We start from the raw sequence: 27,233 nt of genomic DNA, 5'->3' as shown, positions 1-27,233 counted from the left end.
TCTCAACACTATGCGTACGTTAAAACTTATTTTCTCTTATTATTCCTTCTACCTTTTTCTAATGGCACTTCCACATAAGAATTCACAACTATGTAAGAACTCAGCCTTTACTTTGAATGAAAATGTAGGCATACCCAAACATCACATCAACTCTTGAAGACTGGGGAAAGCCACCAAATACCAGTTACTCAATAAATGCCATTTCAAACCTTTCTGAATCAGAAATATGTGCTCATGTGAATTGACACAGGAAATCTGTCTCAAGAAAAGGATGCATTCAAAGGAGACAAAGAATACTGAATTTGGAATGAGTCTCTTTTTCTTCCAGACAACTTTGAAAGAGTGTCTTTGAAAGAAAAACTCTTGGGATCACTTTGGACAGACGTTCAGGAGTCTACATCAGACCGCAAATGCGTTGTTGCCATTGCAGTAGAATTATTCCTTCTGGCAGTTCTGTTCTTATAGGATCAGTCCTTCTCTTGAAATGATTGAACACCTAATTATGCTGGTAACCTTCAAAAGCATCGTATAGCTGAAGCCAAATACGATTCAAGTGCATGCTCCAAAATTAGTAAATTTGTCCATATCTCAACCACAGGATCCTACTCACAAGACATGGAAGTGCTGTATTAATTAAGCCTTTTGAGCTTAGGTATACCAAGCACAAGTATACCTTATTGTTCCATTCTGAGGAAGGGTCTTCTGTTGAAGACTCAAAATTTAGCTTCCTCAATGGCAAGGAACAGATGGATTCTGCTTCAGGATTAAAACAGTGCTTTCTAGCTCCAAGAAAATCTCAAAGGAAATACAGAAGTATGCAAATGATTCCCAAATAAGTGCTTTTCTTCAAACCAGGCAATTGGCTGATGACAAAAAACTTTATTACTATGTTGTGTAACTCGCAGAAATAGACAGTTTAAATAGACAATTTTATGTTCATTCAGCCAAAGGTTCTGCAAGAATAAGCAAGTTATGAATTTTTTTAAGAAAGTAACATACAGCCATGAAATATAATTTAATCATCATCTTAGGAGGAGGACAAGTGAAAGCGATTCAACCCAGGATACACATTTTTCATATCCTTACTTAGCACATCTTCAATACCTCATGTACAACAATGCAGTGAGCCCCATAACCACTTTGTGGTAGGAGACTGAGAAAACAGTCTACACAGACAAAACACGATGAAGAAACAGATGGAAAAACTGGTGAGCAAAATGCTCCAAAGACTTTGTACACTTCAAGTAAAATATAAATGTAATACACCGTTACTTCAGCTACAACATCCTTTGCTTTCTTTGTGGCTATATATAGATGGCTCTCCCAGGCTTTTTATAAATGTTTAATAGTATTATTTGCTTGCACAAGCTGGGAATTTGAGATGAGGTCTTCAGTTCGGTTTAGATTTAACTGATGCGATATCACTGTAGTGCGATTTCTACCTGGTTGGCTTATACTCAATAGCCTCTCTTAAAGGCAGAGCCTCTAATTGGAAGTTTTCCCTAAATCCCACTCCCTGGTACACTGCTGGACAGCACATGTGAGCTACAGTATAACCATGATAGAAAACCCACTGCATAGAAATAGGGCAAAACAGTATGAGAAACTGTGGATTTGCTGTGGTTTTTAACTGCTGCAAGAACAAAATCTGTCATGCAACTATCCCCTCTGCAATTTTGTCTATGTAGTACGAAAGCTCGAGAAAGTGGAAAAAGCAAAATAATTTAACAGTTTCCTTCCACATTTTTTCAACTGTTTTGACCTCCCAGAACACAAGCCTGGAAGCAAACACTGGGAACACCATTCCCATCTGTCTCCTACAGTGTCCAAGAGCGAAGACCAAAGAAACTGCTCCCCATCCTTTATTCCCACCACCACCACTGTTACATACCTCAAGATGGGCAGAAACAGAATTTCACAGCGGCAAATGTATTGTGGACTTTCTGAGCAGAATAGAGACACTTTTTGGTTTAACCTTTCCCAAGAATTCCTACTATTGTTTACTGTTCTGACTGCACAGGGATGACATCTTCATGGAACAGCCCAAGATTCTAGTTCTCACCGACTGATAAAATAACTTCTCTCACCTTTTCTGATACATATCATATTGCTAGATGGATTTTTATCACTAAAACAAGTGACGTGAGATAAAACATGCAGGGGTGAAGATAAACGGATTCCTCTCAGTATTGAGCATAGTACAGGCTGAGGACACTCAGCTATCGTCTCCTAAAGAGTGGTAATCAGACAGGACAGCAGTACTCACTGTATTGATGGCACCCACAGCCCAACGGGGAAGGAAAGACCATCACCTCATTTCTCCAGCACCGTTTTTCCCCACCATCTCACTTTTCTACCACCCATTTCCTCACCAGAAGGAAAAGTTTCAATCAAAGAATGAACTTGAAGAAATATTAGAATGAGGATGCAGTGAATATTTTTAAAGAAAGTAATACAGAATTTATGCAAAAAAAGAGTTCTCATTTGTCCTGAGGATCCCTCTGTAATTTAAACAGCATTCCAATCAGAAGGAAGATGGTAAAAATCACATTACAGACCAAGGTGCACATGCCAAATATTGGTCAGTGCCTCAGGCATCCAGTCTTATCCCAGGCTGAATTTCCAATGAAGCAAGTTACAACAGGACATTTCTATAACTCCACTTTTTCTAAAACTTCAAATAGATGCCTAAATGTAATACTGACGATTATAATGAAAAATCCATTATATATTTCTCCCTTCTTTTAATTAATTTTCCCATTAAATATTACAAGTAGTTTTCAGCAACCAATACTCCACAACATTTTGCATGCTGCTTGCGTTGTGCTTGCTCTATTTTCGGGACCAAGCAGCCTTCGTATTTAAACAAGTAGAGATAAAAATGATTGTAAACACTAGTCAAAGTTGATTCTCAAGTATAACGAGCCTGAGAATTTGAGCCATCAGTGCTTCCCAAGCAAACACTTTACTCGTGGTGCTTACACAGGGGAGGCTCCGTGCATCTGCAGTCAAAGCCACGGGCAGGCAGAGGTGGAGAATTAGCACAGGTGTCTGTTGTACACCAACTGCCCACCCCCCAAAAAAAAAGCTGAAATTGAACTTCATGCTGACCTTGAACTCTATCTACAGGCAGAAACTAACCATATTCCCTTCCTTAAACTGCTGAGTTCCAAAATAGACATTTGAAAGCCCCAAACAAATAAGATAGCAGCAAACATTAAAAGAAAGGACACATGCCAATGCTACGTGTTTGTATCTATGGAATGGCTGATGAGTTTAGTGATGAGAGATTTTTTTGGTGCTTCAGATCATTAGAGAACCCACCTATTGGAAAGACTGAACCCCAAGAGGGAGAATAAAGCAACAATGTTTAGTTTTAAAGGCAAGAAAAATCCTTTGTTAGAATGAAAGAGGTGATTCTGACTCTCTTACCTGCTGAACGTATCTGTCTGTAGTTTTCCACATATAGTAATATTCTATTATGCTTGTTAAGGACTTCCATGGGAGCTGGGGACAGAAAGGAAAAGCAGCAGTCATCACAGCCTCACTGAGATTCACAAGATTTCTTTGACAGCTTATAGCAGAGTCTTGTTACTACTAAGCCTCCTAACAAAAAAAAGACAGTGTTTGAATCTCCTAAGGGCATTAGATGCACACGGGACCCACGTTAAATTAAATGCCCTTTCTAAAAATAGTGTTTTCAGTGTAGAAGAGGAGCAGGTTACAGGTAAATCTTCATGCCGCAATGGCTCTGCAGTAAACCACTGAAGAGAGGCACAACGTGGAAGGGAGCCCACTGGCTCCAACCCTCTCTGCTCAGGCAGCTAAGACTGGAGCAAGAGCCACAACTACTGTATCACAGCTCTGATTTGCTTGGCTTCTATGGAACTGGTCAATTAAAAAAGAAAAGTAGTAATTCCTAATAGAACTGCACCCTGCCAGGTCCAGCCTCTGCACAACAAGCACAGGGATTTCAAGCAGGACCACAGAGAGTGTTGTGCTTTTTCCAAGTCCCTCTGCCTAACAGATTAGAGCACGGGACAAGCAACACTGAATCTACTTGTTTTGCTCCTGAAGACTCAAACAGCGACACAGTGAATTCTGTCCCTCCCTACAGTGCTCCAGTCAATCTGCAGGCTGAGCACCTAGGGTGGAGCTTTGGCCAAAATACAGGACACCTCCCTTGGATGCCCAAGATTCCTTTTAAAAACTTTCAAAAGGTCCTTTTTGAACTCACATTATAAGTGACTAAATTTTCATGTTTCAGAAGGCCCAGTACTTATTATCCTTCAAACAAATTAATCTACGGCAGCTAGGCTGTCACAACAATTTCCTAAATCCTCCCTCAGCAACAGTGGAGCAGATGATTTTAAATTAACGTCTCTAAAGAAAAAGCTATCATCTGTGATTTGAAATTCTGCTGTACAACAGGCTGTCATCAGTATGAGGTCTGCCTTTCCCCAATTTACAGCAAGACACATGCTCCAGTTCAAAGCCCTCTTCTTCAACATGAAGAAAAACAGCACAGTGTAGACAAGCCGTAAACCAGCTCTGTCAGTGATCAGAGCTGGTCACCATGTGGACCCTCATTTTATGTACTTACAAAATCTTGCTGAATGTCAGTGAAATCTTTTCCATATTTTTCTAGTGCTTCCTCAAAGAGGTTTGCCTCTGAAGCAGACCACTCCTCCATCTCATCTCTGCACAGGACTGGCCCACCTTGTGGCACAAGCGCAGAGATTGCCTTGGAAATGTCATAGACATTTTTGTGCAAAGTGTCCATTGCATGGAACTACATGGTTGTAAAAGAGAAAGACAAATGTAAGGACAAGCATCTAGGGAGAGAAAAACTGTAAACAGTGAAACAGCAACAACAAAAACACTGCACTGAGATTTGAGGGTGCAGTATCCTATACCTAACACAAAGTCAGTAAAAACTAGCTTCAACCTCAGACTCACTGTAGTTGTCAGTGTACAAGTCTAAGGTTCGCTATCACCACCAGAATTTGTGGAACATGAACCCTTGCAGCAGGTACTGTAGGTTCGAGGGCATCTTTTTGTTACAAACTTAGCCAGGCACTTTCTTTGTCAAATAATCCACAAAAAATACATAAAAGAAAAATATTTAAGAAGAGCAACACACACAGTCTCCTAAGAAAGATTCAAGCCAAGTCATACATCATAGCTGAGTAGGAAAAAATAATTACTCCCAGGTGCAATTAGTCCTCAGAAAGCTGAGCTATGATTGTCTGCAATGTGTGATTTAAAAGGGCTGACAACACTTTGCAAGGGAGGAATTGGTGTTAATAAATGAAAGTTTGGCTTTATTTCCCAATTTCTGTAGTTTTAATCGGGACGCTATTTGCCTTTCATCATACTAGTTTTGTGCATGTGCATAATTAATCTACAGTGTTCTATCCCAGAACTTGTTCTATATATGATTACACATTATTCTAGTTACGAGGTGAGGCCTTGATAACAGTTCTCTGGAGACTTCATAAATTTTATTCAAATTTTCATTAAACTTCCTCTGGCACAGGAAGCCCAAGTTTTCCTTTTCCTCTGTCTACTCAGAATTGTTTATTATTATAAAATATTAACGATGTCACCACTCCTCAGGTACTCTAAAATAGAACTTGTCAAAGAGAAGAACTGGATCAACAGAAATTTCTTATCTGACCACAAGTTTTTGCCCCAGACAATCTTGCCCAAGGACACCAGAGATAGTCTGGTGTTGGGGAAGTGATGAGGAGTGTCATTTTGGCATTAGAACATTGCAGACAGGCAGGTAATCATTTGTATTCTTCTCAGGACAGCTACTAAGCCCATGCAAGAGATGGGCTAGTGAAGCACGTCATCAAAACATTTTAATAAAGAAGTTTTAAAAAATTATCTCCTAGAATTATCCCTGATGGATTATAGGAGGCACAAGACCACAAAAAAGTTACTTCATATGTAAATCAAGGGTTCCTTTATAAAGACATGATCTGCTTCACAGCAGGCCACAATTACAATCCATCTGCCCCTCTCTCTTTGCCAACTGTTATTGCTAAGGTGATTATTTTGCATCTCTCCAAAACTTAAGGTCCTCTTAAAAAAAGTCTTACCAGCGTGATGTCCCGAGAGGCTGCTGCAGCGCTCATGTGCAAACTCGGCTGTCTGACTGAACTACTGCAATCGAGTGCTCGGGCAAACGTACCAACAGACCTGAATGAAATTACACAGAGCATTAACTTTGCATGCAAAGCAAGTGTAAATATAAACACCCAACCAACACTTTTTGAGATCCGCAGACTCCATTTCTCAGTAACAAGATTAAATGGTTTGGCGCTAGTTCTGCACCAGAGACTGTTCTCTTTAGATGTGGTCTGTTATTATGAACGCTTTACTCAGTTCACATGAGCAAAGAGGCTTAGGTGGAGGAGTGAAAGGCTCAAGGATCACAACCAGGGAGTTCTCAACTCCTCTTTTATCCCTTATCTCTCAGACTTTATCTTTAACAGAAACTGAGTGCAAGTGAACTTTATGAATGGCACAGGTCTCTTCCACAAGGGCAAGAGCAGCACGGCATTGCCCAAAGGTTCAGAAACAGATGCCAAGCCCAGGCAGAAAAAAAAAAACATGCAGTAATGCAAACATTTTTCTAAAACTTTTAGTAAAATTAAAAACCATCTTTATTTTACAACTTCATATTGTATAATACATATAGATTACATAGCCTGCATAAGACGACAGCAATTCTCAAATACTTCCTAATGCCAGCAATTCCTGCATCTGAGGCCACAATCCCCATGATCCTCACTTCATCCCTAAAGTGATTAGTCAGAGAAACCTTTAACAGGAACCTCAGTTGCAGCAATTCCTACTCCCCTTGCTGCTTGCTACACCACATGGGTGAAACTTCTGTGCTCCTGCACAGTGAACTGGGGCTGAGCTCCCCTCAGCAACCACAACAACAACAACAAAAAGGTGTTTTTTTCTTTTCCTCCACTCACATCACTTCCACAAACTAGTTGAGTGCACAGAGAAACAAACACACTAGTGCCAAGCAGTGCGGGAGTAGGAAAGGTAAATGCTTAAGCAGTAGTTGTCAAATATCTGATTTTGGCCAAAATCCAAACCAGCCTCCCTCACCCGAGTTTCTGTGGTGATTCACACTTCACCCTCTCCCCAGCCTCCCAGTCCTTATCTCCATTCCTGCTCCTCAACTCCCCCATCCCCAGCTTTACCTGAACTGATACTTGTGTGTGTGTCGTCTAATTATAAACTGGATCACTTTGCTGATTCCCCACAGAAGCAGTTTTTATACTGATCTTTTCAATGACTGCTCTTACAGCACACACCTTCAGGCAGCTGTATCAGCAAATCCAGTGAACAGCAGTGAAGAGCCAGAAAGAATTACTATTAATAAAAACAGCTTTCCCACCAAAAGCCTACGCAAGGTGGAGAGCCCCACCACAAACCAGCTCTATGGCCACTCTAAACCAACCCACACGCAAACCCTCATCTGCCCGGGCACTGCCGTCTTCTCGCTTCCCGTGGGGGTCTTCCTGACACCACAGCGCTCTGCCTGAGTGGCAATTTGAATCCATCCTGATGAAAACTAACCCAGAAAACAAAGCTCTTAATTTTTTCCGTGGTGTCCTGTACTTCATTTGGTTAGAGCCAACTGTGAAACTGCAGCCTTGTCAAGAAAGGTCCCTTAAGAAGCAGGAATCCCCTTTGCTGGAGATATCCCAGCTCTCCCCATCACTCCTTCCTCTGTTTATTCCACATCGCCGGTGGAGATTATCCTTTCCCCACTGTCATCTACTTCTCTATGTCCGTCTGATCGAGTAGAATGAATCTGTTGCACATAAATCACTTAGTTCAGCCAGTTCGACTTTACTATTGGCACAGGTCAAAGGAAACAGCAATATATTGTGTAAGCAGCACAGCGAAACTTCCAGGACCTTAAATTTTATGGTGATTCTTTAGTGTAGCCAGAACACTATGAAATTTATGAACCTTAAAAAGGGCTATACTACAAAAAGCATGTGTTTTACCACAGGCAAAAATGTATTAATGGATTCTCAGCTGTGAGATTTTTCTTCAATCTGGCCGGCAGTTAAGATTTTTGATTTAAACCAAGCTAATTTCACTCCTGTCTCCCTGTTCACAGAGTCTTTCACACAAGCTCTAGTATTGCCTCTCTGGGGAGCATCCCAAGAACTCACCCCACAATGGGCACAGCAATGCACACTCAGGGAAGCTCAGGAGGAAATTCAAAGCATGATAACTCAAAAGGGAGAAAAAACAAGAACCAGAAGGCTGACAGAACCAGGGCTAATTCAGGCAGCCCTGTGAGTCAAGATCCACGTCTGTCAGACTGTGGCCAATAAGCAGAACTCTCAAGACTAGCAAACTAGATACTACTAGCAGCTTGTAACTTTACACACTCTGCCCTAATCATATCAAATGATAACTTGCTCCACTGACTAAAAACATCAAAAGGTCCACCTATCCATCTACTCATACCACTTTCTCCCACACAGTCCTACAAATTTACCAAAAATACAGAGAATTTGGAGAGTGTTACCTTTTTTCTTTTTCTTCCAAATTGTTCAGTCACCCATGGCTATGAGAGCCTAAAATTTAGTATAGGCTTCTGTTCATATAAATGCATCCCAATTAAAATGTTATTGAACATTTTCAAAAGCAAAAGTTAATCAACGAAGATTGCTTTGGGCTTAAATAAAAGCACACATTTCACCAGCTGTATAGATTTGCAGGGTTTTACTTTATTATGCCTACTTCTTGGAGTCTAGGCACAAGAAAGCATCCATACTCCATCAAAAACACTTTGCCAGACTTCTTACCAAGCTATTAATGAATGCTAAAATGTCAGTGGATTTGAAAATGGGAAAAAATGGACAGAGTAATAAACTGTCAAGAATTTAGTTCACTAAGCCTTCCACATGCTAGCCAAAGAATCTGAAAAGCCTCACCAATTACAGGACAGTTTTTACATGCCATTGGCTTTTCTTTTATAAAAGTGACTAACTGAAAGTTGCAAATCTCAGTAGCTGTTCCTAATGGCATGCAATTCCCAGGAAGGCATGTAAAATATTCATCATTTCAAAATGGAGCAGATGAATAAAGCAACCAAACACTAGTAAAGCAAAAAGAACACAAAAAGTACTCAGAAAAGAAGAGTTATAAAAATTTACTTGTCCAAGGAAGAGTTAAAGTGCTCTTACCGTGCTACCACCAAGAACTGGTCTATCTGCTTGTCTACTAGCGGGTTAAAGGCCTCCCAAACTTTTGTTTCAAGTTTTGACTGATCTCTTCCATCATCCTCACCTGATTGAAAAACAAATTAGAAATGTCCGGTATAACCATTCTACAAAGAAATAAACATTCTAGATTTTTTTATCTCACAATAATTTAACTGCTAACCCATCTCAGTTACTCTGCCTAACAGGCCACTGCGAAAATTTCATTCAGTCATTTGTCTGTAACAATTTCAGCTCAACAGACACAGCAGCACAGCTCATCTGAATTGTGCAATCAGATTGTGAAGAATTGGTTTCAAAGGACATGCCATCCTTCTCCCACCTCGACAAGTCTCTCTTTAGTCCCTCTCCCCAGTTTCTCTTTTTCTCCTTTATCTTGCAGCAGTTCCAGGAAAACAGGCACAGTCCCAGCTGCTCTGAGCAGGCCTAGAGTAGCTGGTTCGACTTGTCAGCTGCTTTCTAAGGGTGAAATCACTGCAGACTCCTGCTTTTATTTTCCTGACTACACAAACCAAAATACCCTGGAAAAATACAGGAGCTACTGAAACTTTTTCTTCTTTTTTCTGCTGCCTTTGGAACATCTGGAGATTATCCTTCTCTGAAGCCCTGTGTTGGCCCACTGAGGGAAGCGAATGCCTTTCAAATTAGTTCATCCTCTCTTGGGAGACTTGCCCAGCTCCTGAATAAATACCAGTTTCATAGACAAATTAAACAAGAGCTCTGACCAATTTGTTTGCCCATTTTAACATGAGGCTAACAGCATCAAAGCTCCTAAGCAAATCCAGAAGCATCTTATTGCTTTCATATCTCTGCCCATATGGTCTGGAGAAGGTTCTCCCAACATGGGTCAGAACTCCTGCTCTCTTAGGAGAAGCCTACAGACTGACCTCTCACTGTGTGTTACCTGAGTAAGGAGCAATTAGATGCCAATAATCCTCCACCCCTCTCCATTTTTCCACCCACTTTTGGGTCTGTAGGCTAGTGCAAAGACAAATCTAAAGTTAATTAGTACTTGGTAAATGGCATCAGTCACTGTTACTGCTCCTTTTCCCTTGGGCTGGGGTCCTCATGGTCCTACCGCTCCATGACAAAGCACGGGCAGGCTGAGGTCTGGTAGCACATTTGGGCACAGAATCCTCCTGCCTGTTCCGCAGGTGAGAAGTCCAGGCTGGCAGCCAACGCTTGGAATGGGGAGAGAGCTCCAAGGAAAAGGCACCCAGCAATAATGGGCAAATTGATGAGGGGAGACAGCATTTAACTGGCAGTAATTTGGGAGGTTTTTATAGGGGAGTGAAACTTGATTGAAAACACAAAAGGCTTCACAGACAGGATGGGAATTTGTGTTTCCCATGGAAATTCTGAAATCTCTCAATAAAAAGAGCACAAGCCCTGAGAGAGCCAATTAATTCAATTTGTTTCAACAAGTTTTATGATTTGGACAAATGCCCACTTACAGACTGGTTTGAGACATAACTAACTGCATTCAATGCACAACAGCTTCAGTCACCAGCAAACCAGGACAGCGCCGTACGCATGGCCTGGCAGTGGAAACCTCCACCTCCCTCACCTACGCGTGCTGCACACATAACAGTGGCCACATTTGCCATGGCCTCTTGACAAATTAAATAAGTTATGGAAATTACCCTCTTTTAGCAAGTCTGTTATATCTGCCTGGTATCTGTTTCCAACTCGAATCTCTCCTTTATCAGCGAGTAGGGTCTTTTGTTGAGGATCATATACTAGCGAATAAAAGAAGAAATCCTAAAAATAAAATGAGACAAAAAAAAAAAAAAGTATTATTAGCTTTTACATTCAGCTTTGCACACATACTAGCAAGCTTTTACATTTTACATTTGGTTTTATTACCTATATATATTTTAAAGCTGAGTGAACAAACAATAAATGAACCACCCGTTTTAAAACCCTATGTTAAATGGTGCCACTTTCATCTGTATTATAAGTGTAACAGCTCTCCTCAAAAGCAGCTCTTCCCTTAATACATGGTCTTTGAATTTGAAGTGAACAAAGCTCCTCTTGCACAAACAAGGCTCAAAATGGCCAGGACATAATTTTTAGTAATATCAGCTATTTCAGAACACAAAATCGCACTTTGCCCTGTACCAAAACAGCAGTACTAGATGTTAGTGACATATCCACACAAAAACATTGATAGAAACTAAAGTGTAACTTCAGTGTTACAGCTCTATCAATGAAACACCCCACAGAGACATACATGAAGGCCCAGACAACCTCTGGGGCCTCTGCTGGATTTCCTCCCATATGTCCATGTCTTTCTCATGCTGGGAGGCCCAAAGCTGGACACAGCACTCCAGAAGTGGTCCCACAAGTGATGAGCTGGGGAGATGAATCCTTTCCTCCTGCTCACTACACCCCTGCTAATATAGACCAGGCTGGGTTTTGGTTTTCCTGGTCACAGGGATGCGCTGATGACCAACTTCTTGTCCACTACCATCTAAGCTTAAATCGCCACATTTCTTTCTACTCATTATTGGGAGAGGGGCAGCAGATTTGGCCGCAGCAGTGGTAAATTAGCTGCAGGTGGTAATACATTAGTTTGTTGCTTTTGTTCAAGTAGATGAGAAAAAGGCTAAAATAGTCTCTTGGCTTCTGTTACCTGGGTGTGTAAAATTAAAGCCAGAAGTCATACTAGAATGCAAATGTCCTGCCAGGGTGGAGAAAGAAAACAGCCAAAATTTTAACTACTTTAAACTGCACTGCACAACTAAACTTTTCTGCATTGGTAAGTACTTAGCTATAGCTACTGAGTGACACATCAGAGACCAGGTGTGCTCCATCAAAGTACAGTGTGGGGTTTGGGGCAGGAAGAGAGCTCTGGCAGGACATGAAATAACAGACTTTCTGTAACCTCCATCCACAGCAACACCGTCACCAGGAAAGAGAAGTGCTTCTGAACAGAAACACAGAATATGCAATGCACCTTTTCACATCTTGGGCTTCTGGCTTATTTTCCCCATACTTCTGTATCAACAGCAGGCACTCTGTTTAAATACATCTAATTTCATGCTCATCTCATTTTCACTTTCCCTATATTTGTAAGTGCAACAGCATGCAACAAAAATTAGGGAAAAAATAGCATCAGTTTCAAGCCCTGTGCATCTCTTCATGAAGAGGTGGCAAGGGAAAGAGAGAGTCTCCCAATCTGTCATACAAATCTCAAAAAAGGAAGAATCACTGTGAGTTTCCCCAGTAACATGGCAAAAATTCTGTGGACTTAGGCTTCAAAGGTGTATACTAGTTCTGTTCCCCCGCACTGCACATTACACACACTAATCTAAGACTGATGCCATGGAGGTAAGGTCTCCTGTGTTTTCTTTACATGCCTAATGCATCCAGCATCCAATTACAGCATTTAAGAGTGTTAAACATAGTAACTTCTGCTCCAATTTTAACAAAAACCAGCATTTTTCTGGGAAGAGATCAACGTCTATGGAAGAGAAGAAAAAAAGCCAGGAAAGAGTCAAGCAAGCCAGCCAAACCTGCTTTGCTACCTGAGAAAAACTGCTGCACAGAATGTATCACCTACAGAGCACAGGAGGCAAGAAAGGAACTCACACTGATCTCCCCCAGCAGAAAACCTCCTGTTTTCCCACCGCAAAAGCACGAACTCAAAAGGCAGGAACGATCTCGTGTTATGCCACACCACAACAGGTTAAAGTCATAGCTAACACGTGGCTAAACACTGTCCCAACACCCAGCCAAGTCAGTCGGAAAAGTTGTCTGTGCTGGGGTTTGGGGTAATGTTATTTGGATGCATCCTAAATGAATGACATTTTTGACAGAATTGATTCCTACCCCCACAGGCACCAGGGTTGATCTACACCAACCTACCACTGCAAGGGAGCTTCAGAGTATATGAAAACTCATTCGTATTATGGCTGTGTAAAGAAATTTGCATCTCTTGCTTCCTGAGATAGACAAAGTTCAAGAGATTACAATATTTTGAGAACGCATTGTTGCATAAATAAAACATAGGAAAAGCTTTTGTCTCAAAAGACTCCACGTTACAAATATAGTGAGTGTTTTATTTGTTCCAGCTCCAGAATACCGAACTGTAGGACAAAGTATATGCAGTGCAACACTAATGCTTTTCAGGCACCTTGCCCAGCAGATATGCAAACCAAACACTGTAGCATAATAACACTGTGGGCCCCAAGGAAGGCCAGTTCTACAGGTGATTTCTTAACACAGTCTTTCTTGACCAGGGAAAATTGTTCATCATGGAAGCATTTTTTCCATTGTATTTGACTGTTAGATGACATAGTGCTTCTCTTTTGTAGATTATCTTGATGTATTTTCTCCACAAAATAAACCCCAGCCTTCTCTAACACTCTCAGGCCGTCTTTTTATACCCTGTCTCATATTAAGCAGGTTCAACGAAATAATTAAAAGCCTCTGGTCTCTTGTCTCCAAGAGAGAAAAATATGGAAGCTTAGGGGCTCAAGTGTGAATAAAGCTAGACTGCAATCCCCAGAGGCAATGCAACACCTCTACCATCTTTGTACACAGAAACATGAAAATCAGCTAATGCAAACTGAGTGTGATTTCTGAAAACATAAATAAATGTCAATTTAGTGCCAATGCAAACTACAGTCTAAGGAACACAGCAGATCCTTGTATACTCTGAAGCTCACTTTAATTCTTGATTATCACTATTATTTTTCAGAAAGGTTTCACAAGAAGCGATATTCACAATGAAATAACATGGCTCTGCAAAATCCCCCTCATGTTATCTGTCAAAACTCTTCGTGTTGAGCTTGCATCAGAGAAGAAAAATAAAGGTCTTCTCTTAATTTCAGATCCCACAAAACACCCAACATTTTTGGAAAAACTATAATGACCTGCCAGGAGTTAAAATTAAACCATGACTCTCTACTTCTCCAAAGTGTTATACAGACACATAGGCCCAGAGCTTCCCTACCCAAGCCGCTAAGCTGCCTGTAGCTACAGCCAAGAACCAAAGACCCCAAGAAACTGCAGAAGGACTGGAAAAAGAAAACGAACCCAAAGCGGAAGCACAGGACAGAAAGAACTGTTAGTTCACTACGGCTTGCAAACTTACTGATGTCAGCTCGGGTGAAGAGGGGCAGTATATTTTAACCATATAGCATTTTCTTTTCAGGAAGGGTACCAAAAGGAACCAAAATGCTAGACATCTACACAGCATGTAAAATTCACACAAGCCTATGGATATATCCTAGCAGACCAGTAAAATATATGGTACATACAGGATAGTTTACTGCAGAAGAGGGAAATCTAACACTTTTGCCGTAACCGGCCATGCCCTTCTCTTGATCTCCCTGGGAATTGAGTATCTACAAGAAATTGAGGGTTTCCAATAGCTTTTTTAACTTTTCCTCCTACTCCTCACTCCTGCTACAACCCCAGTTTTGCAGGCACAGTAAAATAGTCACTGCTGGTCCCACTTCAGCTCCCACTCTGAATGTAACAGAGCAATCTTCCTGAGGAAGATGATGGAGAGAGGGAGGAAGGAGGAGAACAGAGATAACACTGATGTAATTTTGCTATGCTTACTATCTCCCTAAAAACTCCTATCTGCATATTTAACCTCCTTGGAGGCACACAGCCTTGGGCTGAAAAACTACTTTTAGTACTCATAATATACAAGAAATCAAATTACAGAATCCCTAGAAATGCTTAAGACTTTGTTGAAAGAAGCCACGTTAAAGAAAAAAAAATTGAAAGCAAATAACAGATTAAGAAAAAACAAAAAAAAAAAAGGAGAAACAATTCAAAAGAATACCATCCAGTGCTACAAATTCACCAGGCAATAACTATCTCATTTTCTTAATCTCTCTACCCTCCACCCAAGCACATTTGTGTTCCTGAGCTTTTGGTTTCTTTACCATCTGTCCAAGTTTGTTTGCACCACAGCAAAATACAGTGCTAAGTGACAGGACACATTCAGGGAACTCTCTCATTCTGTGAAATCTCTGTGTGCCTGCTCCGTTTCAAAAATAACCCGCATCACTCATCTTGCATTTTGAGTGTTCAAAAGGATAAAAAAGAGAAATCTCTTTCTATTCTTAAATCTGCAACTGAGCTGTTACATGATCAGAAAAAGTCAGTTCCTTCTCTGTCTCAATGTACCTGTAATTTTAGTGATTACAAAAATGTGTTGGGAGCAATTGAGAATGAATACTATTATACTTAAAATCTGGGTACTAGAAAATCTAAAATAATTACAGTTTGATTAACTTCTGCTTTCAAATTGGCATATCCCAGGCTGCAAGCTGGTAACACGCATTTCTGAATACAACAGCCCTTGTTTGATGCGCTGCCATTTGGCAGCCCTGAGCAGATTCGACATGTTTTTGGTTTCACATTCCAAAGAGAAACCTGACTATTTAATCCCTGTGCTTTGCTTAAAATTCTCTCGAACTAGAGTATCAGATTAAAATTAATCTTACGCTTAAATAAATACTAAAGAAAACTAAAAAAGCATTTAAAAAGAAAGCCTGTGAGACAGACTACAGCATGCTCCTTGCAAAAAAATGACCTGTTTTCTCCTTGTTTCTTAAGTGCCAGTAATGACCATTACCTTATTTTTTAATTACAATATTTCCTTTCTTGTATAACATTCTAATGTTTTCAAATGCATCCGTACCACTTGCAGATGTATTCAAATAATAATATCCTGAAATTGTTTGCTAATCTCCTAATTACTTCCCAGATTGTCAAATTCCAAGACTGTCTAATCCATCTGGCAGCCAGAGGTCTAGCCACAGTTAAAGGTATGTAAAAATATTTAAAATACTTACAATCGTAATTTTTAAAATCCCAAAATATCTGAAAAAGTAAACCCCAAGATTTATATTCTGAATACTGATTGGCAGTGCAACAAAATTCCATTTCAGGTGTTGGGTTTGAGGTACATTTAAACAGTCTGTAAAATTTCTGCAGGACTTGGAAGTCAACTGACAAGTAGTTTATTGAAGGAGCTAAGTGCCTGTGGCGGCACATGAAGACTACAGGTAGACAACAGTGAACTCAAAAACCAGGGAACTAAGCTCCTCAGAAATCTGAGCTGACATCAAGCTTAAACCATACTAACATAAATCTGTAGGCTTTCAGATAAAGCAAATATATAGAAATACAGCTTGCTGGCTTGGTCCCTCTTCACATTTACTCCATCTCCCACCCTGTCTCACCTGGGATATGAGCCTCCAGTTCTGAACTTTCAGACTGCCAGGCTGATGAGCAAGTGAGGCTCTTTATGCAAGAGGCAGCTCTGTCACAAGGATATAAACATCAGGTCTGGCCTCTAGATCCACAGTGTCTTATATCAGAATTAAAATTATATAGAGCCTAAAGTTTCCCACTGTCACTGCCCATACAAGTAGAAAGGAAAGAACCACCTTATTTTTAGGACTTGTGAAAAGCCACCAATCCTAAAATGTACCAGAATAAACTAGGCGAACTTGACAATTCACAAAATGGTTCATACCTCCCGTTCCAGATATGACTTAAGCGATTCTGTCTCATTTAACAGAGTAACGCTGCATTTGCCTCTAAAAAAGAGAAACACATTTCATGAAAAGACATCTTAAATGCTCATGTGATTCACAAGATGGTATTACTGAAGTTGTACACAGAATTTAATCTTATATTGAAGAATACTTGAATAATATTGATGCCATTAGGTCTTAGAATAAAAAGCAGTGGAAGAAAATAGTCATTACCTAATGTGTGTGGCTGGCAGAGATTCCAGCTGTCGTGAGAGAAACAACTCACGATGTCTTAGCTGATGCTTCTGTTTCTCTGGTAAATCAACCATTTCTGGATTTTCCATCTCTTCTTCCATTTCTCCTAGTTATAAAGAGACAAAACTGATGATCAAGAGAGCAGTACGAGTATTGATTCTGAGACAGTCAGGATGAGCTGCTCCAAAACCTTTGCTAAATAATACACGTTATTTAGACGAAGTCACCTTCATCTGAATCCTCACATTTCAGCCAACTGAACAATCAGATAACTAGTATAGATCCTTTAAGTTATGCCTGTGAAGAACTGTATTTATTCGCCGCTCGGATCAGAGCATTCCAGGTACACACAGGTCACACTGGCGCACCAACCTGAAGTCACACAGATCTGGTCCCAACAGCCAAACTCTGAAGGGAGCTGCTCTTGGACCGTAAAATCACCGCACTGTAAAATCCATCAATAAGGACCTGACACATGATGGGTGAGGCAGTAAAGGCAAAGTCTTTCCACTTTGCCATGCATCAGCTATCTTACGCTCTGCTCCTCTTTCAGGGTATCAGGCTGTCCTGTCCCAACCTCAACAGCTTTTGCAGGAAATGTCCACTGAAAAAGTTATTCATTTAGTGCTAAATTTGATTCTCTTCACCCCAACCACAGCCAATTGATCACAGTCACAAGATTAACTGGCATGTAACCAAGTGCCTTAGGCCGGTCTTGCAGCCCACCCTGCCCTACCACACCAGATGGGTTCGACTGCAATACTCCCGCATTTCAAAAACTCGCTTTATTCTGCCGTCAGGATCCACCGCTTCTGGCTTTGAGCTATCCAGTTTCCATTCAACCAGTTTTTAAATGAATGCCAAAGTAAATATATGAAACCACATACATGCGGATACATAACTGATCAAAAACATCTCTAGGCATTTTCCTTGTAAGAAGCAAATTATTAGTATGCTTTGTGATAATCAGCAAGCATCCTGTCAATTATGCAAGATTAAACTATAGAAGGCAAAATACTCCAAGACAGCTGCAAAGGCTCTCTAAGATGAAGGACTGTGAAAAGAAACATCAGACTTATTTTCCTGCCCTAAGAAATTAAGGCAGTTACTGTCTTTTCCAAAACCACAGCAGAAGTTTCCCAGACTGTAGCAGAATGAGCTGTAAAGTCTCATACGTGAATAGTAAAACTGTAATTTTACAGCAGCAGTACTCTAAAAGGGCAGACTTATGCCTGCAGCTTAATTCAATAGTTGTTGCCAAGAAACACTTCTAGTCAGAAATACATACAGGCACAGCTATGATTTATATACCCTTAAGATTAGTTAACTGTAATCCTTATAGATATCCCCAAACAAAGCAAACAAAAGCAGAGATCTCAATTTTATAAAACGTTAACACTGCATTTAGTTTTAAATAGGCCACCATTGTGCCAAAGGGGGTGACAAAAAATAATATCTCCTTCAGGTTCCCCACAATTTATCACTGTTTTACTGTCCTGGAAAAAGACCAGTGGTTTACACGTCCCTCAGATAAGCTGCTCCAGCAAGGAAGGAAAAAACCAGCAGCATAATTAAACCAGACTGCAACATGCACTAGCTCTTATACCCCAGGAGCTGTTAAGGAAACAGCAGCACACATCTTTTCAGATTTTCCTAGGAACTAGAGCACCAAATTTACATTTGTGCCACAGTTTCATAATTCTGTAATCTATTTACTGAAGTGGATTCTGTTTTAGTTGAAAACTAATATTGTGGCTGCTGACCTACACTATAAATATACCAGCAGCAATCCATAAACAAGTCAGCAAGTTCCAAGCTGGCTTGCCTAAAAACTGAAGGATGTGCAAATGAAGAGACATCCATGGCTACACTTAAAACAGTTTTTGGAGAATGAGAGTAGTGCACTGTGTAACATGGGAAAAATGCTATAAGGAGCACGCTAAAATACTTAATATCTTCAGTGTATTTAATAGCCAAGAGCTTTTACAAATTACATTTATTAAAAAAATATATTAACCACCATGTGGCAATCAAATCTACAAACAAAATGAAGCCACCCAGCACAACCAAGCTAATGTCAGGAACACATCCCTTCAGCTAGGCTCATCTTCCAGGCAGCGTTTTATTTATGTGTCTAGCTTTTGTAATACAATAAAGAAGGTGGGAAGCACATATTTTCTTCTTATGCCAGCTCCGCTATGCACAGCCTTTCAAAACAAAAAGGCATAGTTGTTTTTTTTTTTAAGACAGACATTTCTACAGGTAACAAACAACTCCTCCGCACCAAGACATAAAGTTGTCATAGTCCCTGCAGACAGAGGCAGGAATATTCCAAGAAATAACAAACAAAAAATTCTACACAAACAAGCATTTTCTCTCCCTCTCACAGCCATGATTTAGTACTGAAAAGACCGAACCTGGCTCGTGCATTTGGAACCATGAGAAGGAGGAGAGAATACAGGGCTGGATCCAGTACGGGACCCTTTCTGTCTCCCTGAAGTCATGCAAAAGTGTCTTTGACAAAACGGGTAACTAACACCCACTCTGTGCAAACAGTGGAGGCTTAAGACAGACCCCAAACAGCAGCAGGGGCTGGCCCAGCCTCGGGTTCCAGGACAAGCCCGTCTGACACATCTGCGTTCCACTGGCATGCATGTGAAGCACTCAGAGCTCTGAGTGAAGCAGACTTACTTCATCCTCAAGAATGGTAGCCCCTGAGAAATAAGGACCATGGTCTTAAAAACATATAAATGTATGTATTAAAAATACGTAAGAAATATTTTCAGAAAGACATGCTTGCATTTTTGATAATACTGCAGAATAAGTGGTGTGGGAATACAGTAGATACAGTATATTGGGACTTCAGTTCTCTCATAAAGCTTTAATTCAAAATTAATCTCTCTGCTTGATAGATGTGCTCATGCAGATTTAAAACTAAACATTTAGTCTTAATACAAACAGTAATATATCAGCTATGCAGAAGCAGCCAGTGGAATCCTGCAAGGAGTGTATTAGATTAAGTATTATTTTATATTTGATGACAGAATCATTAACAGCACATTAACAAAGCCTGAAGATGACTTACATTGGAAACAAGAGACAGGCAGGTTGGACACAAACAGCAAGACTCATGTGATGGCTAACATATATGGGGGAAAATAATTAGAAAAAGTAAACTTTGAGTTGGCAGGAGAAACCCAAGAGGCAGTAATTGTAATTTAAAATGACTGGGTGTGTGAGATGCGAAATTAAACATCAATATTTGCTAGACACAAGAAAGAATAGCAATTTGATATAAATCAGCTGGGCTCTACAACATCAGAGGTAGAAAGGACCAGCCCTTTCTCTGCATTCTGTATGTCGTACAAGTAGCTACACGACAGAATTCAGAAATGCACAGAGGCAAACCAGAGCCAGAAATTAGCTTTAGAGAGCACACCACGGTGTCCAGCTTGGGAGACAGACTGTAGTAACAGAAGAATTAGTTAGTGTGGCATTACTAACAACAAAATGTAACTAAAAAAGGAAAAAAATGTGGTCAAAACACTAGAAATGCATTAGATACAGTGCTATTGACCTGTGCGACAGTTCCTTTCAGGAGTGAAGAAAGTTTAAACTCTGGGTGCTTTAACAGCCCAACTAAGCGGCTCATAAGGACATTATAGAAGTGTTGCATTTGAAGAAATTAACAACAGACCACCACATTTTTTCTCCAGGTCCAGTTTCAAATGGTCTGTGTTAAGCCTCATCCTCATTCATTTTCTCTCTACAAAAAAACATATATTGATTCATAGCTATAGAAAATATGGTGAAAGTTTTAACAAATAGAAATCCTTACAACTTGACACTTCAGAAGGAGTTTGCCCTGTTACCAAGACATCCCACTATGATCTCTTCCAAAAACAACTCGTGATCATCTTTTGCAGCCATGGCCACTATTACAGGTCCCACACAGCACAAGCAAACACTAGTTTGGACACTTAGCTTATCTTTCCTCTCTGTACCACCCCCAGAAGAGAAAAATCAGTTTCCTCCTCTCAGTAACAACAGAGTCAAAAGTGTCTTTAGTGGATTAATGAATTTGACTCCTCCTAAATCTGCATGTGTGGTGTTGGGAGAAAATGGAGGAGCAGGGGAATAGAATGGAATAAATATGAATATAAAGAACTCATTTGTGAAGCTCTTGTCAAACTGCATTTAGACTCTAAAATTAAAAACAAACAAACAAACTTAATAGACCCCCTACTTGTTGAGGCCTCCAGGTCTCATGCAACTCATGGACTGATTGAGTAATGACACCTCACCACTGCAAGACATTTATTTTTAGAAGCTTTGGTACTTAAAAAACCACGCTGCCATGTGTGCCTGGCACCCAAACATGGGCTGCTGACAGCTCACCATAAACCTGCCAAACCGGACAGCACCAACTCCTCAGCTCCCCAACCACTACCAACATCAGGATGTTTTTAATGAAGCAAAAACTGTGGTCGTAAGACAGATGACAAGTAAGTAGAGGTGGCGTGGGGTGACTGGTTCGAAGGGGAGGCAGGAAGTTGTATTCCTGCTGTTGGAAATATTTACTTAATTATTTTTAAAAACTACTCAAGATATTATACAGAAACTATAGAGGGAGAAAATACAGCAATAGCTTGAAGAGTAAATTAACTTTCGCACTTCTCTTCCATCAAGTTCTGCCTGCAATCTTGTTTGCATACAATATTCTATCTTAAACCACTACAAAGTCTCTGGGCAAGAACACTAAATAGTCTCCCATTGGCAACGCAGGTTCATTTCAGAAACAGGTGGCAAAATTCCCCAGAATAATTTGTGAGGTGATTTAAGAGGCTTATGAATAAAAAGTGCTACCAATGTATGGAAGCCATTATAAGGCTGAAAGATTTATAGGACAGCCTAGACAGGCTTTACATCATATGATAAAAATAGTAAGATCACAGATCGAATCCAAGAATCAGGTTGCATACATCAGGTACTAATTTACAGTCACCAACTACAGAATAAGTTGTTTCCAACTCATTTCTCTTTACAAAGATTTATGAGAAAAGACAACATCTCAGACTAGTTTGTTTCAGATATATGATGAATTATACCAGTCAAAGGTGCAATCACTTCTAAATTTCTTTTTTAAACTTTGCAACATTCATTTCACAATCATATTTTTTCCTTCCTTTACTGGAAAAGAAAAAAAAAATATATACATATACTTTTCTGTTCCCATTCTGGCCCTATCTTCCCATTATTTGGTTCTCTCACTGCACTGATCTCAACGGTAGGTCTGAAATAAAGGCATCTTAAAGAGAAGACTGTGTGAATCCAGAAATGTCTGCAGTCAGAAAGCTCCATTAATCAGCTGAACAAAGGCAGTTAAAAGATCAGCGATGCAGATACGTACATCTACTGCAAATGCATCAGAATGAGGCAACAGGAGACTTTATGGAAATGAACTCAAAGTCAGTGACAGTGTTGAGTATCTGTACTAGAATCTTAACATCCACAAAATTTAATTTCATTGTTTCATGCAGATATTATTTTTTTCAGAATAAAGAACTAGCAGCTGTCCAAAAGCTTAAATTCACCCTCTTCTCCTTCCTTAAGGAGCACAGAAGCCACACAACAGCACATCTATCTAAATAAATGGAAGTCATTTAGTAGCAATTTTATTCTGCACCAGAAAGAAACATACTGGAAAAAATGTTAGTTACTAATGAAATTTACACTAAGAGAGAGCCTCAGTTGTCTCTGGTGGCTCTATTAATAGCATTGTGCTACAGAAGGATTTTCCTGTTTTTCAAACACATATTCATATGAACAATGAATTATTTGTTTGCAGTAGAAAGAAATCTTAAATTTCTTATCACAAAAAGAAATCAGCCTTTGCAGGTCCAAAGAGCATTTAAATGGGTTCAAATATTTTTCATTTTCAGCCTCAGACATGCGTTTCTTTGAATCGTTCCTACCTGCTTCCTTTACTAAACCTAGTAAAGTAACACACATGAAGGAATCAATAGTCAGGTTGTTTACAGTGAAGCTTCTCTTAAGCTTCAGTATTCTCAGATAAAATGAGTACTGCTGCACTGAAGAGGTATCAAAAAGCATCGCCTGCTACCACAATTCTGCAACACAGCCAAATCTCAATGCCACACAACTTCTCTTCCGAGGTATGGTTGCAATGGAGGGACTTACTTGGACTTGAATCTACGACAGAAAATATTCAAATTTATCAATAACAAGGGGCTGGTTTTGCTGCATGTTTTCCCCAAGGGCAGTACAGCCCTGAGAACACAGCAAGACATTACATTCATTGCTAAAACTGAATATCTGATTTAATCAATCCCCACAGAGTGCAACTATGTATATCCGTACGACATACACATCACAGTATATTCATACATACACCAAGAAGTACATTAAAAGACAATGATGCTTGGCAGCTAAATCATAATTTTGACAGGCCTAGATCTGATGCTTCTTTTTCATTTATGTATGGGCCTACAGGGAAGCCTTGAGTTACATGGATTGATACGGCTGTTCATGCTTCTTGATAAATTTTAAGCAAATTTCACCGGCAACTAGAATGGAGTCAAAGAGGCTGGAATCACCGCAGACAAAGTGGCAATGATGTGTCATATGTTGCACAATTTCTCCCCCAGAGGTGGATTCTCCTGTGAGAGCCAGCGAATGCACCACGCTCACCCCCTTCTGAGTTTGGAATGCACAGACCCACAGCAGCTTCTCAGCTTGTTTGCGTGCTTTTTTTTTCTTGAAACTATCTAATATTTTTTGGCAGTATTTTGCCTTACAGATTTTTATAGGCAAACATCTCATCCACTGACATATAACTGGGTTTTGTATACACTTTTTAGAATTTGAAAACTATTTCTACAATTGAAAGATAACTGTAACACTGAATCTTTTTTTCAGGCGGCTTCCATCTCTACTCAGCCAGGTATATCACATGCCTCTAACCACATTGGCAGAGCAGCACATGCCAACTTAACACAACATTCTACAAAATAACAGAAATAAAGAAATGAGTTATTCTACACATACATGCAAAGGAAGACAAAATAAAATTTAAGGGGTTGTTCACACTTCTTTATGATAGTTTAGCTTCATGTTTACTTTTTAAAAATCAGAAGGTACAGTACTCAAAAAAACAAAAGTTATGGTTTTCAAGTCTCCTCTCAGCCTAGATGCTACTTTTTTCCTAACAAAAGGACTTGGAAGTATTCAAAACAATGATAGGATGTCCTAAAATTCAGTGCTTTTAAGATGTATTTACTAAGCATGTTCAGACAAAATCTATGTCACTACAAAAATTATTACTAACATTGAAATATAAAGACAATTCCTGCTAGCCAAGTTTCAAGTTGGCCATGTTTCAAGTCTGTTTCCTATTATCAGACTATCTGACTTACTCATAAAGACAGTTTGAGGGTTTTTTAACCTTCTAACCAAACCAAATAATTCATAAGAAGTAATATGAGACAGGGAGAACACTTTCTCTCAGGACAAAAATTAAGAAATTCACTTTTATGAAGCAAATAAGATGCCTTTATTTAGCCCTAACTGAAAACTTCTGTCCTCTCCTTACCATGATAACCAAACCATACACCAAATGAGGTTTTAAAAGGTTTAAGGGGTGAGAGAGACAGAAAGATAATTCAGCTAAACAAGTGATGCAATTTCCTGAAGATGCGTACATGAATAGGACATTTAAAAATAGTAATATTGCTGTTGCAGTTACAAGCATCAAAGTTCTGCCCCAAGTTTGGCAATTTTGCATAGAAGCAATGTGGACACAAACAAGCTTACTTGCATGTTTGTCTGCCAATACAATAAGTGTACTCGATATGTCTCTTCTCCTGTAGAAACAAACCACCTTTGCTTCCACATTTCCATTGGCAGTCTGAAATAGGAAAAAAGAAAAAAATTTGAGCACAAATCAAGAACTGAACTCTATACACCAAACGAGAAACTACATAAAAATTTGCAGTTTTGCACAAGAGCTACATGGCGTCACTTTTTCGCCCCCTCCAGCTGCACATATTATCTAACACATGAACTCCAGTGTGATCCATTCCAGGGTAGGGAAACAGAGTTCAGCCCTCCCATCCTAATTGCTTCTGCACAATAACCATCTTTAGCAGTTATAGATGTTTCAAGGGGTGAGAAAAAAACATATCCTTGCAATTAAAACATACTAAAAAGCCATCATGCTACTTTTCAGGTGATGCCTACATTTAGTAGAATTCAAAAAGATCTTTAAAATCCTTATAAAAATAACTGAAATAAACAACAGAATTCAGGTTTAGGCTGTTCTGCAAACTCTGTAGAATAGTAGAAAAGCAAGAAAAGAGCCCAGCCATTATTACTTTCATCAAAGAAATCACACAGGGTTTTCTCTCCTCACAGCAGTGGTGAGCTAAACAATGACTAAAAAAATCATTCTGAAAGGAGAACCAAGGAAGTTGCACCAGGCAATGAACTCTACGCCAGTGACAACATACCAAAAAAAGTCTGACTTTCTGAAATGCTTGGGACTTTTTTTCTTAAAACCCTCAAAATTAGGTAGGAGATTAATCTCTTGAAATAGTATCTGCCTAATTGAGAAACTGGCTTTATACAAACTTCACCGGAAATACACCTACTGGTTTGTAACAGTCCAAGACAATCTACTGTCTCTAAAATAATCAACAAGTAATGAAAATGTAACTTGAAAGAGTTTTACCCTACTACTGAAGAGTCCTTGGAAACCATAATGATGGCATCCAGTTTAAGAAACCAGAAGACTAAGATAAAATTCCCCTCTTTATGTGTCCAGAAAAGGTAGTGGACCAGCAATTTGTCCACAAGGAAACAAAATAAAAATTGATATACATGCTTATTGCTAAGATGTGAATGGAGGAAAAGTTTCATCTTTTATTAGTTTTTTCTAACACAAAGCAAATCAGACAATACATACACATGCAAATACTTCCTCTTGCAGCCTACCAGTTTTTGGTACAGAGCCTGCAGAATTTCTATACTTTTCTATTAAATAATTCAGAACTTTTAAGTGTTGAGGAACTACAATACAAATGCAGAAGCCGCCTTGTTAAAACGCAGACAGCTACAACATAGAATTATCTATTTCATTTAATTGCTCAGGCTTCATTTACACTCAGTGAACAAAAGGCAAGGTAAGATATATGATTAATTTCAAGCTCAAAGATCAATTTCAAAGAGTAGGTCAGAGAAATTACAGCTCCAGCAAGAGTTGCACTAAGATGAAAGATTCAAGCTGAAAGCTATTTTTTCAAAGGGGTGTGGTGGATCAGTGAAGAATGAAAAGAGACAAGAAGAGCGTGGAAAAAAACACTTTCAAAACCCACTTTCCCAGGAAGTTATCAACAAGTCTGCACCCTGTAGCTGATGCAGTACAGCTGTCGATACCTCAGGGCTGTGGATCCATAGGGAACATTTCAAGAACTCTTCCTCTCTTCAATTAAGGAAGCAATAGAGTATTTCTGCAAAAAACTCCACTACAAAGAAGGGGTCACAAGGATGTCCTAGTCTTCAGATTCTTTATTTGTCATTAGATCGATTAATTTTCTCTTCCAAGTAACTGTTTCAGAAATATGTGTTTTTCCATCATTGTTGGCTAAAGATATGGTTTTAGTTAGTTAACTTAAATTCAAATCCAAACTGGCCATGTCACAATCCTTCTATATGGGCTGCAATGGACACAGGGGTATTAAACCCAAGAAAGTGGCACATTTAGGACACAGCTAAAGGCTTCAGAACAGTCTTCCCTCCTCAATTAGGTAAAATTCCAGCATGGAGAAAGACTTCAGCTGGCTTCCCACATCCAAGCTATCATGCTTGCCTTCTAGATCCAATGAAAGGGGAATCTGACAGATGCCCCAAAGGACACTCAGCAAAGACCAAGTCTGAGGAAGCGGGTAACTGCTCTAAACCTTCCTGTTGAGCAAGAGTCTCCCTCAACAAAGACCAAATTACAAAGCTCTCCATCCTCTAAGCAAGCTGTTGTATTTTCTTCGTATTCAATGATCCTGGCACAGAACTGCACAAATCTGCCCTACAGGTGGGCGTAATCACCTTGGGAATGACCTATGGTTGACACTCTGTTCTCCTTTGGTATGAAATGACAATCTGGCAAGTCTCAAAGCATTCC

General features: G+C 39.7%; 1 protein-coding gene across 9 annotated transcripts in view; it reads right to left on the bottom strand.

Moving 5' to 3' along the window:
• The window catches only part of MTA1 (metastasis associated 1), an 82,852-nt gene that overhangs the window by 37,104 nt on the left and 18,515 nt on the right, over positions 1-27,233 (bottom strand). For all 9 annotated transcript variants that reach the window (XR_010474304.1, XR_010474305.1, XM_065072273.1 and 6 more), the window contains exons 3-10: positions 24,872-24,965; positions 17,018-17,144; positions 16,783-16,846; positions 10,919-11,036; positions 9,240-9,342; positions 6,108-6,207; positions 4,604-4,792; positions 3,433-3,507 (exon numbers count right to left, since the gene is read on the bottom strand). Coding sequence is in view for 7 of the 9 variants with exons in the window: in XM_065072273.1 (XP_064928345.1) it covers positions 3,433-3,507; positions 4,604-4,792; positions 6,108-6,207; positions 9,240-9,342; positions 10,919-11,036; positions 16,783-16,846; positions 17,018-17,144; positions 24,872-24,965 (870 nt within the window). In the remaining 2 variants the exon portion in view is untranslated. The remainder of the gene's footprint in view (positions 1-3,432; positions 3,508-4,603; positions 4,793-6,107; positions 6,208-9,239; positions 9,343-10,918; positions 11,037-16,782; positions 16,847-17,017; positions 17,145-24,871; positions 24,966-27,233) is intronic.

The sequence above is a fragment of the Columba livia genome, chromosome 8 (assembly GCF_036013475.1).
Source record: "Columba livia isolate bColLiv1 breed racing homer chromosome 8, bColLiv1.pat.W.v2, whole genome shotgun sequence".
Taxonomy (NCBI): domain Eukaryota; kingdom Metazoa; phylum Chordata; class Aves; order Columbiformes; family Columbidae; genus Columba; species Columba livia.
The sequence above is the reverse complement of the archived record's forward strand: the minus strand, read 5'-3'. Positions and strand labels throughout refer to the sequence as shown.